This window comes from Chlorocebus sabaeus, chromosome 15, assembly GCF_047675955.1.
Source record: "Chlorocebus sabaeus isolate Y175 chromosome 15, mChlSab1.0.hap1, whole genome shotgun sequence".
NCBI lineage: Eukaryota > Metazoa > Chordata > Mammalia > Primates > Cercopithecidae > Chlorocebus > Chlorocebus sabaeus.
The window spans coordinates 58,193,001-58,212,604 of NC_132918.1; the positions used below are offsets into that span (position 1 = coordinate 58,193,001).

Consider the following 19,604-nt stretch of genomic DNA (forward strand, 5'->3'; position numbering starts at 1 on the left):
CTTCTGCCTTGTTCCTTTCGCGCAACGATGACCGTGGCTTTGCTTTCTTTAAAATTGAGGCCTCCAACTCTGACGCTGACTGGAGAACTGAAATCCGAACACACATTGGGCTCTTCTGGCACTTGGCTAGAGCTAAAACCTCCAGATACAGTGGGCAAGCGTTGCTCAGCAACGGCGCGTAGGGTGTACGCGGTTGGCTGGAACCAGACCCCGCCCCGGCCTCGGCCTGTGCTCTGGGGGCGTTTCCCAATCCTGAAGGACTTCTGCGCTCAGGACCTGTGGCTTCCGCTTTGCTGTGGCCTGCGGGGACGATCATGAAGCTAGGTGCTACTGGCGAGCCCAATGTGGCCGAAATGCTGCCCCAGCACAAGTTCGACAGCAAGTCCCTGGAGGCTTACCTAAACCAGCACTTGCCTGGCTTTGGGGCCGAACGTGAGGCTACGCTGACCATTGCCCAGTACAGGTATCGACGCCAGCCTTTGCCTCCAGCGGAAACAAATTTGTGCATTGCGTTTTCCTTCCTTTGGCCCTGGGTGGTTTCCGAAGTTTCTCCCACCCCGACTGCTTTTCTCCCAGTCGGTGGACGCACCCTGCAGGCATGAGCTGCTATTGCCGGCCTCCCGAATTCGATGCTGGGGTCTTCCCAATTGGAGGGCGGTAATGGAAGCGCAATAACGTTCACCATTCCACTGTCCAAAGGAATCTTTGTTAAAGGATGGATTTATGTCCCTCAAGGATTCACCAAGGCAATTAAGGCTAGAAATTCTGAGAAATAGATGCATTCTTTTGTAATACAACCATTAGATCTTTTTCTGAGAAGCTGGTGTAATTCCGTTTGATTGGCCGTATTCCGGAAGGCTGAGTTAATGACACCAGATGGAGGATCCGAATTCGAGTACTAGCTTTTCCACTTAGGAGGTCACAGCACCACTTTGGGCCTCAGGTTTTTTGAAGTGAGGTAATGCAACTGGGTGAGAGGATCCTGAGAATACCGTTCCCCACCGGGAATCTGGCTTTAGTCTGATGTTTTACAATAGATGATACATTCTTAAAACTTTATTCTAAAAATAACATTGTTACTAATACAGGGCTATAGAAAGAGTCCTATCATTCAGAAAACTGGATCTGTCACTTGCTGTCTGGGAGTTTAAATATGTTACATAAACACTCTTGAGAACCGGTTTCCTAAGTTGTAATACCTATTTTAATTAGTCTTATTAATGAAATGAAGTAATATAGGTGAAAGGGCGTAAAAATTGCAACAACACAGTATGCTAGTGGTATTTTATCACTGGCATTTATATTCTTTGACTACTGATTTTGGTGAAAATGAAAATAGTAATAAATGAGATTGATCAGGGAATATTTTAGGGTGTAGAATCAAAAGGTCCCATGTCCCAGTAGATATTGGAGGATGAAGGTAAAAGTGGAATAAAGAATAGCTGAGATTTCTGTGCCAGAAGCCTTGTGTTGTAACAAACTAAAACAGATCAAAGTTCAAATTTCAATTCCTGTGGAGTTTGGACAAGTTGCCCTTTGAGCATCTAGTCCTGCTTTGGCAAACAGGAGATAGTAACGTCCATATTGTAGGGGTGTTGAAGAGGTACATAACTGAAAGAGACTTAATTCTGAACCAAGCTGAATGTTAAACCATAATCGTGTTTAAAAAATGAAATTAGTTTCGTATAAAAATTGCTTCCAGAAATGTTGTATAAGCTTGGTTTGACAAATATATACAGAACTCTGGATCCCACAGAAAACACGCATTCATGTCTAGGACACGTGAAAAAGTTTATAAAAATTGAAAACACATAGGCCATGAAGGAAGTCTCAAAAATTCAAAAGAATCAATCTATATTTTGAAAATATGTGTTTTGGCCAGGTGCAGTGGCTCACACCTGTAATCCTAGCACTTTGGGAGGCTGAGGCACGTGAATCACTTGCGGTCAGGAGTTCAAGACCAGCCTGGCCAACACGGTGAAACCCCCATCTCTATTAAAGATACAAAAATTAGCCGGGCGTGGTGGCATGTGCCTGTAGTCCCAGCTACTTGGGAGGCTGAGAGAGGAGAATCGCTTGAATCAGGAGAGGGAGGTTGCAGTGAGCTGAGATTGCACCACCACACTCCAGCCTGGGTGGCACAGTGAGACTCAAAAAAAAAAAAAGAAAGAAAGAAAATGTGTTTTTTTAAATGCCAAAAGTTTAACAAAAGACAGCTAACAAATACATGTTTATAAATTAATTGATTCATGGATTAAAGAGCCAATAATCTACACAGACAGTAGAAAACTGTCAAAGTTCAGTGTACAGAAATCAACTACATTTCTCTACTTTAGCAACAGTTAAAATGTAATTTTCAAAAACTTATAAGAGTATCAAAAAGATAAATTACCTAAATAAAAGATGTGCAATACCTTTGTAGAGAAATGATAAAACTTTTATTAGGACCTTAAAAAGAATTTTAAAAAATGAGAGATGTCATGTTGTTGAATAGGAATGTACAGTATTGCAAACTTTTTTCTTCCAATCGATCTATTGATTCAAAACAATGACAATCAAAATCCTAATTTTTTTCTCTAATTTGAAAAAGTGCTCCTAAATTTTATATGTAAGAGCAAAGGGCTAAGGATAGAAGAAACATTTTTAAAGAACTACAAGGTGGGAAATTTGAATTAAGATGATATGATATTAGCACAGAGATAGACAAACCAATGAAATAGAATAGAGAGTTGACAGAAAGACCCACATATTTATAGAAGTTTGATATGTGACAGTGTTGGCACTGAGAGTCAGTGGGGGGGAAAGAAGAACTTTTCAAGAAGTTATACTGGAATAATTGTTATCTGTATTAAGAAATAGAAATTAGACTCTTTATCTCACACAGTTCCAGGTAGATAAAAGAATTGAATGTTAAAGGCAAAACTATAAATGTTTAGAAGATGTGTAAGTTATTTTTATGACTTAGAGAAGAAAATTTTTTAAAGACAAAAGCAGAAACCACAAAGGAAATGATAAATGTTCATTAAAAGACTTCTTAAAGTGAAAAGACAAAAGAAAATATTTTCAGTGCATATAATGGTTAAAATATTCAGAATATAACTGTAATAGCTCACCAGAAAAATAGGTGAAAACTTGAAGGTGCTCAACTTCATTATACTATAGTAATAAGGGAAATGCAAATTAAGAAAAAAAACAACACAATGAGAAACCGTTTCATACCACCAGATTGACTTCTTTTAAAAAATTTGACAATAGGCCGGGCACAGTGGCTCATGCCTATAATCCCAGCACTTTGGGAGGCCGAGGTGGGTGGATCACCTGAGGTCAGGAGTTCGAGATCAGCCTGGCCAACATGGTAAAACCCCATCTCTACTAAAAATATGAAATTAGCTAGATGTGGTGATGGGCACCTGTAATCCCAGCTACTCGAGAGGCTGAGGGAGGAGAATTGCTTGAACCCGGGAGGCAGAAGCTTTAGTGAGCTGAGATTGCGCCACTACCCTCCAGCCTGGGTGAGACAGAGGCAGACTCCATCTCAAAAAAAAAAAAAACTAACAATATCAAGCATTGGTCAGAAGATGGGGCAACAGGGACTCATATGGGGTGTGAATTAGTATAGCTACTATTGAAAAGCAACTTGATATGATCTTGTAAAAAATGAAGTTGGGAAGATACACATGCCATATGAACTAGCAGTTCTACTCATAGATGTATACTCCTGAGACTTTTCCTATACTAGAGTATAAGGGGACAATCTACAAAGATGTTCATTGTACTGTTTGTAATAGCAAAAATCCAGGAAACAACACGTCTATAGATAGAGAATGGATGAATAAATTGCAGTGTATTCACATAATGGAGTACCATACAATAGTGAAAATGATTCAGCTACAGCTATACATAACACAGAATAAAAAACATGAAGAAATGAACAGTATATTGTGTACAGAGATAAACTTCAAGGGAATGATAAATATAAAATTCAAAACAGTAGTTATTCAAGGGGAGGGACATACAGGGTTTCAAAGACAGTAATTTTCTCTGGGTAGTGAAAGTGGTGTTTGTGGCATTACTATTCCTCATGCCTTACCAATTTTGTAAATACTCTTTTTATCCGCAAGATTTACTTTTAAAATTTGCAAAAATTAAATCCTATTGGAAATATAAAATATTTAGAACTAATCAATAATGAAAGCATTATATGGCTTGATACAACAAAACTTGTGATTTGCAGCTGAGTGCCTAATATGTATCTGGCACTGTCTCAACCACTGAGGATATAACAATAATCTTGCCTCCCTGAAACTTCCATTGTATTTGTAGAAGACAGACAGGAAAATCAACTTCTGAACTGTACAATGTAGAAGTTGATATGTAACATGGAGGAAAAAAGAATAGGGAATATTTGGGTGTGGGGCAGGAAGGCTTCCTTGAGCACATGGCATTCAGCAAAGACTTGAAGAGGGATGAAAATGTGAGCCATGTAAATATCCAGGAAAAGTGGTTCCAGACAGAGGGGACTGCTAATGCAAAGGCCCTGAAAGGGGTGTGTGCCTAGTGTGTTGAGGAAACACAGCCCAAATGCCTGAAGTAGTGTAAGCAAGGGCAACAGGGACCCTGTCAGGCAATGTAGAGACTTCGGCTTTTACTTTGAATTGAGGTGGGGAGAGACTTAAAACAGGCTGGAGCAGAGGAGGGAAGTAATCTGCCTTTAAAAAAAAAAAAAAAAAAACAGAATCTCTGCTTCTTGTGTAGAGAGTTGACTGAAGGGGCCAAGGGCAGAAGCAAGGACACCAATGTATTACAGTGTTCCAGCAGGGAGACATTAGTGGCATGGATCAGAGTGGTAGTGTAGAATAGGTGAGAAGTGGTCATAGTGTAAGTATACAGTCACATGCTGCATAATGACGTTTTGGTCAATGATGGACTGCATGTATGGCAGTGGTCCCATTAGATTATAATACTGCGTTTTTACTGTACCTTTTCTATGTTTAAATATGTTTAGATACACAAATGCTTATCATTGTGTTACAACTAATTGCCTGTAGTATTCAGTACAGTCACATGCTGCACAGGTTATAACCTAGGAGCAGCAGGCTGTACCATAGAGCTCAGGTATGTCCTGTCGGGTTCGAATCAGCCTACTTATGCTAACTCCAACCAGCCGAGAAGTTTCACAGTGAATCAGTACCAATTAAAGGCATAAGAATTCACGGTTTATTGTGTGGCTTCCACACAACAATCATGTAACTCTATCCAACACACATAGGCAGTAATAGAGAGGGGAAACAGTAAGCAGCTTGGGAGACCAGCACTCTGACTGAGAAAACCAGGTTTGGTTTTCCTCAGAATGCCCACTGACCCGGGTGGTGGGTAGCTGCTCTTTTCCCAGAGGGCTTACCACAGCTAGAGGAAAGGAGGCCTCAGAGTTCTCATGGGCAGAGATTCTGCAGGCATCTCAGCCATGTTTTTGGCTTCTCTGAGGCTTTTACAGCTCCCCACAGAAGTGTCCATGGCCATTATCTTCAGCTAACTTTTAGCTTCACTTTCTTGTCAGGTGTCGGGGTTCCTGGCCACAGCAGATGCTATCTTATCACCTCAGTCCATATGCTTACTACTCTGAGGGGTCAGTGATTTCACTGTAAGCTGAGTCACCTGTCATAAGTGACTCAATTTTGAGACGTTTAGGATCACAAAACATAATTATGTATCAGTGCATAGTAGGCTATACCATCTAGGTTTGTGTAAGTGCACTCTAGGATGTTTATACGTGACAAAAATCACTTAACATATTTTCCAGAACATATCCCTGTCATTAAGCAATGCATAACTGTATTGTGAAGGATTTACTAACTGATTAGATGTGGGCTAGGAAAGGAAGAGATGAAGATTATTTCATTTCTTCCTTGGTAACAAAGTATAGGGTTATTATGAACTGAAATATAGATGACTATAGGAAAACAGATTTGGGGGGAATTTGAGGAACTCAGTTTTGGAGTCTTGAGTTTCAAGGTGCCTTTTGGACATCCAAGTAGATATGTATAGTAAGCAGTTGGTTATATCTTGAGGTTGGGGCAGCGATCTGGAAGACATATAAATTTGGGAGTCATCGACAAAAAGAAGATATTTAAAGACATGAGATCGAAGGTCTTAGAAAATAGTTCACATAGAGAGGAGGTTTGGAGACTGAGTCCAAGGTACCCCAATATTAAGAAGTTGGCAGATTCTGTAATCCCAGCACTTTGGGAGGCCGAGACGGGTGGATCACGAGGTCAGGAGATCAAGACCATCCTGGCTAACACGGTGAAACCCCGTCTCTACTAAAAAATACAAAAAACTGGCCGGGCGAGGTGGCGGGCGCCTGTAGTCCCAGCTACTCGGGAGGCTGAGGCAGGAGAATGGCGTGAACCCGGGAGGTGGAGCTTGCAGTGAGCTGAGATCCAGCCACTGCACTCCCGCCTGGGCGACAAAGCGAGACTCCATCTCAAAAAAAAACAAAAAAAAAAAAAACAAAAAAACAAAACAAAACAAAAAAACAAAAAAAAGAAGTTGGCAGATTAAGAGAAACCTACAAAGGAGTCTGAGAAGAAGTGGCCAAAGAGGTGGGGAAAAACCATGGTTTGTATTTGTGATCTTGAGAAAGTAGTATTAATGGAAAGAAGGGAATGAAAGCTTGATTGAAATGGGTTTAAGAAGATAGGAGGACTTGTAAACTCTTGAGGAGTTTTTCTACAAAAGGAAATAGAAATGTTTTAAGTAGAGGGGGAAGTGAGGTCAAGACAAATATGATGTTATTTTAAAAATATATTTTTAAAAAATAACATCATATTTGTATGCTGATGACAATAATCTAGAAGAGAAAATTTTGTGTAGGAGAGAGGCCTGGAAAGAAATCCTTAAGAAGGCAGGAATCTAATATGCAAGAGAAGGGGCTGCCCTTAGAAATGTGCACATCCTTCTGCAGACTCTGGAGGGAAGACAGAATATATGGGTACAGATTATTGTATGCAGTAGATACAGTAGTATAAGCTTGTGGAAGTTCTCATCTGATTGCTCCCATTTGCTCGTTGAAATAGGAAACTAGGTAATTAATTAGCTGAGAATGAAGATAGAGAAGAAAGTGTTTGAGGTTTGAGGAGAGAGAATTATGAAACAGCCATCCAAGAGAATGGGAGAATGAATGAGCTAAGGAAATATGATTGCCAGATGCGGTTCATTTTGAGGTTTGCTGAGGTCATGAATTTGAAGCAAGAATAGATATTTCAGTAGATATTATTAATGCTTTGTCCAGATCCTCTTGGATCCCTTCTTAGTGTTGCTGTACATGTCTTGCCTTTGTTGGTTTTTGCTTCCAATGAACATGGCTCTTTTTTTCGCAAACTGCCCTCAGGCTGCTGGAGCACACTTTGGTCTTACTGTTGTAGTACCTGAGATGGACCTTAGCCACTAGTGATTCAGAAGTATGAAATCTTCATTATCCTTGCTTCAGAGACATGTTTTGAACTTCGACACGGCAGAGTTCTCCCATTATCTTTACCCCCACCCACACACTGGTGAGATCAGGCTGAAGCTACCCTCTAAGGGACTTTGTCTTAGACCGCACCCTCGCTTGTCTTTCTCCCCTTTCTTGACCTGCTTCCCCACATTTCTTATTAGTTCCCCAAACATTTCCTTAATAAGTCACTTGTATATAATTTTTTTTCTCATGATCTGTTTATTGGGAACCTAACCTAAAACAGTAATTATGACTGTATGTGTCTTTCTTCAGCTATGGCCAGTTATATCAGTGTAAGCCAAAAAAAAAAAAAAAAAAAAAGGATTTAACATGGATGGAAGTTTTGCCAAGCAAACACCATGAAGTGAGGAAAGGGCAAGTGAAGTGTACTGAAGGTGTATTCAAGGTAGTGGTTATATAATTTACTATCAAATTTAACCTAGTTAAGAAAGAATGTATTAGTCTGTTCTTATGTTGCTAATAAAGACATACCCAAGCCTGGATAATTTATAAAGGAAAGAGGTTTAATGGACTCACAGTTTTACATGACTGGGGAGTCCTTGCAATCATGGCAGAAGACGAAGAGCAAAGGGATGTCTTACGTGGAGTCAGGCAAGAGAGAGTGTGTGCAGGGGAACTCTCCTTTATAAAACCATCAGATTTCATGAGACTTATTCACCATCATGAGAACAGCACAGGAAAGACCCACCCCCATCACCCCCATTATTCAATTACGTCCTTCCAGGTCTCTCCCATGACACATGGGAATTGGGAATTATGGGAGCTACAATTCAAGATAAGATTTGGGTGGGGACACAACCAAACCATATCATTCCACCCCGACCCCTCCCAAACCTCATGTCCTCGTATTTTAAAATGAATCATGCCTTCTGACAGTCCCCCAAAGTCTTATTTCAGCATTAACTCAAAAGTCCACAGTCCAAAGTCTCATCTGAGACAAGGCAAGACCCTTCTGCCTATGAGCCTGTAAAATCAAAAGCAAGTTAGTTACTTCCTAGATACAATGGGGGTACAGGCATTAGGTAAATACACCTGTTCCAAATCAGAGAAATTGTCTGAAACAAAAGGGGCTACAGGCCCGATGCAAGTCCAAAATCCAATGGGACAGTCTTAAAGTTCCAAAATGCTATCTCTTGACTCCATGTTCACATCCAGGTCACAGTGATGCAAGAGGTGGGCTCCCACAGTCTTGGGCAAAGGACATGGTCAGGGGATATGAGGTGAATGGCAGTATGATCAGTGGACGGTAGGTCTAGGATTGAAGGATTGTTGCAATTGAGGTACTAGCAGGAGTGAGTGGAAAGGCAGGAGGTCAGAGGTAGAAATGTTTAGAAACTAGGATTATTCAGTGCTTTTATTGTTGATATTGCTAAAATGTAGGGTGTAACTCAGAATTACTGGCTGAGATAGTGTCAAGGAAAATATCACTGGTGGAGAAAAATTCAAGGAATTTATTGGCCTAAATGTTAAAAGGGACATCTGTGTAGATTTTGAAATCAGGAATGAAGACAGGAGTAGTGTGAATTAGAGTAGTAGTGAATATGCCAAAGTCCTTAAGAAATGAGGGGAAATGATCTGAGAGTTAGTAGGTGACTGCAAGAAAAAGGGGTAGAGGGTGGCAGAGTCTCATGGCCTGAGATTCAAAGCTGAGGGAAGAATTTACACAGGAGGGAGAGCAAGGAGTCTGGAAGTGGCAGTGAGTTTCAGGAAGGATGTAGACTCCATCCAGGCTTACTAGAAGACTGATGTGGGAAAAACATCTACCACTTAAGAAGCCTACAAAGGAAACAGGATTCTCATGGAATATTCAGGTTTTAGTTAGAGCAAGGAGGTGAAGGGTCTATTCAGAGAAGATATTGAAGCTGTATGGAATTGTGAAAGACTGTGAGTTCCAGGGGCACAGTGGAAGGATATCAGGTGTTGAGGGGGTGGAGAAGATGTGGGAGAAAATAGGGAATGTGCAGAGTCTTATGGGAATCAAAATTCAGTAAACAAGTATAAACGGGAATTGGGGACTTCTGGTATTGATGATATAAAGAGGGGTAAAGAGCACAGTGAAACCAGTTCTGGTGGTCTCAAGGCAGCAGTGCTGTCAGTGATAGGAAATGGGAAGTGGTAGGTATGTATTGGGGCTGGGGAGGGACAGTCTTACACTAAGTTAAGTAGTCTGGACTCACTGTTTTTCTTTCTTTTTTTTTTAATGATGCCAATTTTAAAAACCTTTGTCCTCTATCATGAATTCTATTTATCATGTGGATAAAGTGCAACTGTATGTCCTTACCCTGTATATATTCAGGTATTCAGAAATGTCTAATAATATATGAAATAGCAGCTCAAGTATGATTTAAAAAAAAAAAAAAAAACTGTCACTAGACTGACTTCCTACAAATCAGAGTCCTTCAGATTTCATGACTGTGTGTTCATGTTCAAACTTCATGTTGAGTTTTGGTTGGCTTAGTCTGTTTCTGTAGTCATGGTTCCAGAAGACGCACCTCTAGAGGATGGGTAACCACTTCTAGGGAAGTCCCTAGCAAAGCACCTAGCATGGTGCTAGCTCTGGTACACTGCGATAATGGAAGTGTTTGGACACTCTCCAGCTCTTTTGGCTGATGTTAAATTCTTCCTTCTCAGTAATGAGATTCTTCACCCGTCATTGATGACTCCATTGCACTTGTCAGGAGTCTTCTGTTTGACTTTATCTTTGATTCTGCTTTGCCATCTCTCATTTTTTCACTGTGGCCTATTGAATACATAGGATCTGAGCAACTTCTTAAGAGAAACTCTGTTTCTTGTTTTCCAGCTTTGTACTTTTATGCCTCTTGGACCATATACTCAGTGTTTCCATGGGCAAACACTGGGTCATTTGTCTTTTAATCTTCTTTTTTCCTGATCTCTTATCAACAGCAAACACATTTGAGATGCTGTTGGCATCAATATAAAAAGTTTTTAAAATTTGTGGAAATCCAAAGGGTTCAGGAGGAATGCTTGTGAGTTCAAATTTGCCGGGATGGTTGTTATCCTTCATCATTGCTCACTCAATTTCGTAAACCTTAATGAGCAAACCAAAATGGTTGTCAGAGTAGATAGTTGGTGAAGGTCTGAGTCTGCTTAGTGGTTTTATTAAATGCGCTTGATCAGAATAGTCATAATTCCACCAGTCATGATTTCCACCAAAGGAAAAGGAGTAAAATTAAAAAGCAGCAAATCCTGAATATTTTCAAATCTCTGCACAAGGGATTAGATGGCTTCTTAGATATCCACAAACATAACAGATTCCCTTATCAGGGCCTGTGCTTTTCTTTTTTCATTCCTTTCTATTAAAAAAAATTCCTATAGGAATTTCTGAGTTTCTAAAGCTTAGAGATGCAGGTAGATGCACCCTCTAGGAGGATGCCATGAGTCTGAGACTTGTTAACCGTGACATAAATAAAGGGTTAAAAAACCTTCCTCCTGCTCTGTGGATAAATTTATCTAATTTTCTAGCTCTGTAGTTCTGAAAACTTGGTAAAGGTGGCATATCAGATGTGTTTCCAGGCAGCATTCCTTATGGTAAAAATAACATCTAATTAGTAAACTGCATCTGAACTGGAAAGTCTATAAATGAACTTTTAAGTATCTGGTGGAAAGGCATAGCTTTGGGCTTTCCTAAGTGTAGAGGATTATTTCAACTAGTCATATCTTTTGCTAGGGCCCTGGAAGCTGGTGCCAAAAGACTGCTACTACAGATAATGGCTTCTGTAGGGCATGAGGCTTTACTATGATCTAAATGTTTGTGTCCCTCAGAAATTCATATGTTGAAATCCTTACTCCCAAGGTAATGATATTAAGAAGTGGGGGGTCTTTGGGAGATGATTAGATCATGAGTACAGTGGCCTCAAGAATGGGATTAGTGTTATAAAAGAGACCCCAAAGAACTGCCTTGCTCCTATCACCATGTGAGGAAAGAGCAAGAACGTGCCGTCTATAAGAAAGCAGGTCCTCACCAGACACTGAATCTGCTGGCGCCTTGATTTTTGACTTCCCAGGCTCCAAAAATGTGAGAAATAAATTTCTGTTGTTTATAAGCTACCCAGTCTATGGTATTTCATAATAGCAGCCTGAATAGACTAGCAGCCTAAATAGACTAAGACTTCTAAATCAAGGTGGTACCCATACTCACCCATTTCCTGATCTCATTCCCTCTTACCTGAGCTGTCACCGAGGGGGAATGGGGGCATGGAGTAAACCCTGGACTGCTGCAAGGAGTCTGCTGAAGAAACTCATCTGATGACGCCATGACATCATGGCGTTTATGCTCCTAAGGGAACCAATGCTATGGCTGGCTTAGTAGGGTCTCGTGAGATTGTCTGTTTAAAGTCTTCTCTAACCAAGTAAGTGTCCATGGCTGCACACTTACATGCAAAGATTTTCTATTTGTTAATGGAGGTTGGACACATCAAAAGTACCATCTCTTAGGTTATAGATCAATGCATTTCTCTCAGCACCAAATATCTTGTCCAAGAGCTAATCAATAGTTATGACTATTGGCTCAATGGTGGTTCTTATATTGAGACCATCAGTGATTGCAGGCTATTTGGAGGCCTGATGCTTGGAGTGGTTAAATTTAGCGAGTACTGTATTGACAGTGTTGACAATGATCCTCCAATGCAAATGGGCTTCTGCAATTTTTTTTGTCTTTGTTATAACCATTTTAGATACTTCCTCAAAAGAGAAACTTTTGTTTTTGTTTGTTTTTGAGAAATTCATATAACATAACATTTAAAAATTTAACCGTTTTAAAGTGTATAAGTCAGTTGTTTTCCATATATTCACAATGTTGTACAATCATCACCACTATCTAGTTCTAGAACATTTCCATCACCCCCAAAGAAACCTCACACTTCCCAATTTTTTCCTCCCCCTATCCCTTGCTGCTACTAATCTACTTTCTGTCACTGTGGATTTGCCTATTCTGGACATTTCATAGACATAGAATCACATAATATGTAGTCTTTTGTGACTAGCTTCTTTCACTCAACATAATATTTTCAAGATTCATCCATGTTTATTCCAAACGAATAAAATGAATTAGCATTTTATTCCTTTGTATTGCCAAACAATAGTCCATTGTATAGATATACCACATTTTGTTTATCCTTTTGTCTGCAGATGGACATTTGAGCTGTTTCTAATTTTTGGCTGTTGTGAATTGTACTGCTGTGAACATTCATGTACAAGTTTTTGTGTTAATTTTATGTGTTCAGTTCTCTTGGATATATTTGTAGAAGCAGACTTGCTGGGTCACTCTATCTTCAACAAGAAACTTTTAGTTTTTTCTTTGTATTTCATTTGGGTCATTTACTAACATGAAAGACCAGTGCTTTATATAAGACTAGAGAACTGCCTCATCAAAAATGCATCCAATCAGATGTTTGGCATTTTAAAAAAAAAAATGTGTTTGTAATATTTGCTGTGGCTGGGCGCGCTGGCTCATGCCTGTAATCCCAGCACTTTGGGAAGCCGAGGCGGGTGGTTCACGAGGTCAGGAGATCGAGACCATCCTGGCTAACACGGTGAAACCCCGTCTCTACTAAAAAATACAAAAAACTAGCTGGGCGAGGTGGCGGGCGCCTGTAGTTCCAGCTAATGTAGTCCCAGCTACTACAGAGGCTGAGGCAGGAGAATGGTGTGAACCCGGGAGGCGGAGCTTACAGTGAGCTGAGATCCGGCCACTGCACTCCAGCCTGGGCGACAGAGCGAGACTCCGTCTCAACAACAACAAAAAACTTAGGTTTTGCAGTCAAGAAGTGGGGTCCTCTCTTCTACCTGTGTGAGTCACAGATTCTCCAGCTGCCAGTATGTTGCCATCTGCTTTAATCTAGAAATTCATGTTGTGAGCTGCTGATAACATCCCTCTTGATTTTCCAGCGTTGAGACAAATTTATTTTCATTTGTTTCTTCTGACGTTTCAGTAGGATTTGGGGATGAAGGAAAACATATCTTCGTAATTGACCTTTTTTTTTTTTTTTTTTTTTTACTTTTATCTAGAGCAGGACAGTCCAATCCAACCTTTTATCTCCAGAAGGGCTTTCAAACATATGTGCTCAGGAAAAAACCACCAGGTTCACTTCTTCCTAAAGCACATAAGGTATAGTATACAAATGTAATGATAAATTCTTTGGTGACAAATAAATGCTTTTAATACACACAAAGCTAATTTACTTTTAAAAGGCATCTTATGATTGCCAAATAATATAAAATGTATTTTATTTCTAATGAAAATTTCCCTTGAATTATATCTTTTTTTGTTTTAAAAAATGATTTGAGGTTGAAATGTAAGTCTATCTTTAGGCTATTAATCTTGAACAACACCCAGTTCTTTTGTGTATTTGGTTTTCCTCTACACTGTTGGCTAGAAGTAAAATCAACCAATGAATATTTTCATTGCTACTCATCTATAGGTGTTTTGTTTTGTTATATATTTATTATGTGTAATAGTACCTACTCAGAATTATTTTAATATATTTGCTATGACAACCCTCTAATCTTTTGGTGATAAAAAGAAAGATTTGAATAAGTATTTTATAGTACTTTCTAAATATTAGACAGTGAGAATTATAAAAGATTTTTGTTAAAAACTAGCTTTTTCTGCCTTCAGAAAACAGGTACTATCTGTGGATTTTCAGAGAACAAGAGGGGACAGAAATCAAAGCACTGGAGAACATTAAAAGCACTGTGCATATTTAGGATATGACTGTAATCATGTACAGCAGGTGCTTCCCAGGCCCAGCTCACTGGGGAAGAACAATTGTGGGGTAGGTTTAATACCACAGTAATAGAAAATGTAGATTCTATGGGACTTTCTTGGTCCCATATCATATTCCCAGAAACATGAAGTAAGTTGGATGCTTAAGGTAAAAAAAGTTGGGTAACTTTTATTAAATATCAATATAGTATGGCTGAAGGATAATCCCCACGCATGCCCCAATAAACAGCTTTATTTGTCTCTTTCCTTGATGGCATCCCACCTGAACACATCAGAACAGGGCATAATGCTCTCAGCCCTAGTACAGCTCCCAAGGATCTGGAGTACTCTGTTTCAACTCCCTTCAGTTTTCTCAACTCTGCATTGAAAAAAGCAATGCCCCTGCTCTGTGATCCACTTTTTGCTTCTCTAACCCTTTTGCCCTTTCCCCTTTACCTCCTCCCCCTCGTTTCCCAACACCTGAGTGGTTAACACTTCTTTCCACAGCCCTTGGTACCACTGGCTGCTCTCACCTTGGACATGGGTTTCATTATTTTCCTGTTCCATTTATTGCCGCAGCTCCTGCTTTACTTCCTGATGTCAAAACGAGCTGCATACTTTCCCCTCCTTAGAATGATCAGTCACCGTTGCCTGAGTCTGGGGCCAGGTGACTACATGTAGATGAGCCATCGTTACTTGGCTTGCATCAACAGCTCTGCCCTTGGGTCCTGAGTGGTAGCCTGTGCATCTGTCCTAATTAAGGAAGCCATTTTTTCCCCACTATCTTATTTGGGCTCCAGTTTGCTTTTAGCTGCCTACTTTCCTGGTAGTTATCTTGAGCTCCACAGCAGTCATGAGTGCCAGGAAAGATCCCCACACCCCTGCCCTGGAAACACATGCCTCCCTTGCTCTCCAGAAAGGGCAAGTACTTGTCCTTCCACCACCACTCACCTCTCACCCCCAGCTCTTTGTAGCTGACTGTGGCAGAGTGCTAGAATAGAGACTTACTTGAGCTTCCTTGGAAGACATGAAAGAGTGAGCAGCCAGCCAGGGAACTGCTGAGGAAAAAGGGATGTTTTATGATAAAATATGTGAAATATTGTGAACAGTAACTATTGCCTTCACATTATCAGAGCCAGGGTTAAGTCTCGTGCAGGTGCTCATCTTCTTATTCTAATTAAATTACATTTTTTAGTAGTGGTCTAATTTATAAGCATAATGCTTACACCAAGACTACTATTAGGGAAGTTATTACTATTATCCTCTGGAGTATTTGTTGATACTGTTTTACATTGTTTTCTAGCCTTAAGGTTAGCTGATGAGTAGTTATTACATTTAATTATAATTAAATCAGTTTCTCTGATTTTTAATGATTTATCATCCTATTTAGATTGATAGAGAATTTAAAGTCCAGAAAGCCTTGTTTTCAGCTGGATTCCCTGTTCCCAAGCCTATACTGTACTGCAGTGATACTTCTGTCATTGGAACAGAATTTTACATAATGGAACATGTGCAGGTAAATTAACACTTAATCTTATTTTGTTGTTGCTTTTACTTTTAATTATGAAGTTAATAAGATGTTTTATTATGATACTTAATAAATGATATAGTTTGTTATTTAACATTTTAGGTAATTAGATTGCTTTGCAAAAACTTACAATTTTGTTCAAATTGAGCACTTACAAAGGGAGGGATGGAATAGACAAAAAACAAATTTAGTAATTAAGGGGTATTGACTTATTCTTAAATTTTCCTCTAGGTGTCAGTAAAGAGCTATCTGTAATGGCAATAACCAAATTGTCCATAAGGTAGCAAGGAAAACAAGACTCCACATAGGTCAAGCCATTAAGAACAATAAATTCAAAATGTTTTAAATTTTTTCTGTAAAATAATTGAGAGTAGTTTTGATGTTTACATTTATCTCGGCATATCCTTTTATTTTCCCTTTGGCATGTATACTCTAATGTTAAATATGTTTCACAAATGAATGTTTTTCTAGTATATTCTACAAAGTATTGATTGCACACATTTAAATAATCTGTTGTAATCACTTCCATAGGGTCGAATCTTTCGTGATTTAACAGTTCCTGGAGTTAGCCCAGCAGAACGTTCAGCCATATATGTGGCCATGGTAGAAACATTGGCTCAGTTACATTCCTTGAATATACAGTCATTGCAGCTGGAAGGATATGGTGTAGGTGCTGGGTACTGCAAAAGACAGGTAATGCATCCACATTAATAGCTATTTTTTCAAGTTCTTATAAATAATATACCTTGTTAGTCAACAAAAAAACTTATTATTGTATACTTTTCTGAAACTTGGCTATGACTTTTAACATTGTCCTTCAGAATGACTAGTTTTTAGTATAAAATTATCTTATGTTTTTATATTAGGTTTTGTTCCACAAAATCTTCTGTTTTAGACTCTTCACTTAATTTTCCAATACTTTTAACTATACAATTTTTTCTTATTATTATTTTATTTATATATTTATTTTTGAGACGGAGTCTTGCTCTGTTGGCCAGGTTGGAGTGCAGTGGTACAATCTCTGCTCACTGCAAGCTCCGCCTCCCGGGTTCACGCCATTCTCCTGCCTCAGCCTCCCGAGTAGCTGGGACTACAGGCGCCCGCCACCACGCCCTGCTAACTTTTTGTATTTTTAGTAGACGTGGGGTTTCACCGTGTTAGCCAGGATGGTCTCGATCTCCTGACCTCGTGATCCGCCCGCCTCAGCCTCCCAAAGTGCTGGGATTACAGGCATGAACCACCGTGCCCGGCCTACAGTTTTATCTTTCTAAGTTGGACTGGCAGACATTTATTAAGCTTGACTGTGTGTTTAATACCTGCTGAGTATTGTGTTAAATATCAAGAAAAATATACAATAGGTTCTTCCCCATAGGAACTTGTGGTCATTTTTGAGAGACCTGTACATGCATGTCATACATGAAACCTGCAAATGGTGTAAAAGAGTGTAAAATCTAGTAGTAAATTGTTTAATACTCATCATAAGAGCCATTCAAAGGGTGGAAGTTGAGTTGCCCTTGCTTATATAGAGAAAGCTTCCTGGGAGAGATATCTTATAATGAGTATTTAAGGAAAGATAAAATTTAGAGTGATGGGGATCATTTTAAATTAAAGAAAAGCAATACTAGATATATATGGGGCTGCTTTCCTTTATAAGCATATCATTTTGTGGGGGTTAAGGAAAGAGAAAAGGGAACTAAAGTTTAGAGAGTACTCACTATATGCTAGGTCCTACATGGCAGAGTGAGTTGTCGACCTCTCTTTTTTGATCTTTACAACAACCGTAAGATATAGGTATTACTACTCCCATTTTGCAGATGAAGAAAGGGAGGCTTGCATCAATCAAGTAATATACAAGTAAGTGGCTTAGATATAATTTAAACCCAGGTCGATATGACTGGATAAGACCAAGTAAAGATCTTTGCTCTATTGCACTAAATTGCGCAAAGATGCCTTGGGAAATAGAGATTAAAAAAACAAATAAACAAGATGGTCCCACTTGTTGGAGGACTTTATGAGTAAGTTGATTTGTTTGTATTCAATTCTAAGAACAATAGAAGATCTTTACACTAATCATACCTGTAATATATTTAGAAAATTCTATGGATAATAAGAAAGAGTATTAAAATGAAAAGTAGACTGGGTGCGGTGGCTGAAGCTTGTAATCCCAGGACTTTGGGAGGCCAAGGCAGGCAGATCATGAAGTCGGGAGTTCGAGACCAGCCTGACCAACATGGAGAAACCCCGTCTCTACTAAAAATACAAGAATTAGCCAGGCATGGTGGCGTGCACCTGTAATCCCAGCTACTCAGGAGGCTGAGGCAGGAGAATTGCTTGAACTTGGGAGGTGGAGTCACTGCACTCCAGCCTAGGCAACAGAGTAAGACTCTGTCTCAAAAAAAAAGTAAATGTCATCTTTTTTTCTTCTAGTCCCCATATTCCCTTTTTCAGGGGTTACTTATTTCTTGTGACCCTTTCCAGAAATTATCTATGTCTATATATTTGTGTTTGTGTGTGTGTGTGTGAAAGAGGGAGAGAGAGTGGGTATGTGTGCACATGTGTTTGTGTGTGTTTGTATGCATTCTTTCTTTTTTCTTCTACAAAGTAGTTGTTGAATAAAGACTAGAACCCATATCTCTTGATCCCTAGGCCAGTATTTTTCTCCTGATAAAAAGCTAGGTAAGTAAAATGGAACTATATGGAAAAGAGACTTAAATGTTTAAGGTTTAGGCTGATTTGAGTGTTTTAGGCTGACATGAGTATCACCAGTATGGGTCTTAAGTATTTAGGAGTAAAACAGCATTTGAATTTTGTTTTAATTTTAGAATTGCTAGATCCTACGTTCCACTTTCAGCTTTACCATTTTTCTTATTTATATGTATTTAGGTATCAACCTGGACAAAGCAATATCAAGCTGCAGCTCATCAGGACATCGCTGCCATGCAACAGTTATCGGACTGGCTAATGAAGAACTTGCCGGATAATGACAATGAAGAGAATTTGATTCATGGAGATTTCAGACTAGATAACATAGTTTTCCACCCTAAAGAGGTACAGTTAACTATGTTTACAATTAATTGAGTAGGTCTGTTTTGTGACACAATACTAAGTAAATGCTCCCCCAGAGCACTGAAGAAGCCCAACCGACTCCCTGTTCCCCTACAGCTCAAGACTGTCGTCACCACTCAAAATTTTTAGAAAGCAGTCCTGCAGATTTTCCAGCGTAAGTTAGCTGCCTACCTTTAAGACTGGTTCTAATCCCAAGTGGTATTTGGTTTACTGCTTAAAAGGATTTGGGAATTTTACATGCATGACGCTGTTTTCTTCAAAGAAGTTTTTCGTCTACTAGTTACAATATTTAGCTTATCCATGTTCTTGCTTTTTTTTTCTGGTTCATTTCTACTTCTTTGGGGTTTTTAGCCCTATCTCATGAAGAATTTATTATCTGTTTATTATAAACTCTGAGAACAGAGAATTCCAAAAGCTTCTTGAGGCTTCAAAAGAATTCCATGAGATTAATATAACCTTGCTCTGTGTAAATGTGCACACTGTACTCTTCATAAAGAGTATAAACAAATGAAAGCTGTACTCCTCCACTGAGCACCTGCAATGAGGCCTAGGATCACAGTATAGTGGGAAAGAGGAAACCTCTTCAGTTTTCCTCTGATTAACTGTATGTCTTTGGGCATGCCATTTGGCACTTAGTATTCCTACATGCATGAGAAAGATTTGCAGTTCCCTGAATCCTGCTTCTGAGAGGAGGATTTTCTGGGTTCATTAGTTTTCTTAGAATGCTAAGATGTTTTAGGGCAGGAAGAGCTGCTCTAAATTCGTGTGCT

General features: G+C 39.3%; 1 protein-coding gene across 1 annotated transcript in view; it reads left to right on the plus strand.

Moving 5' to 3' along the window:
* The first annotated feature begins 146 nt into the window (after positions 1-146).
* Positions 147-19,604, plus strand: part of ACAD11 (acyl-CoA dehydrogenase family member 11) — a 93,138-nt gene continuing 73,680 nt past the window's right edge. Inside the window, exons 1-5 of the mRNA XM_038002880.2 lie at positions 147-463; positions 13,544-13,643; positions 15,631-15,756; positions 16,300-16,461; positions 18,652-18,816. Coding sequence (XP_037858808.2) covers positions 315-463; positions 13,544-13,643; positions 15,631-15,756; positions 16,300-16,461; positions 18,652-18,816 — 702 coding nt within the window. The 5' untranslated portion in view covers positions 147-314. The remainder of the gene's footprint in view (positions 464-13,543; positions 13,644-15,630; positions 15,757-16,299; positions 16,462-18,651; positions 18,817-19,604) is intronic.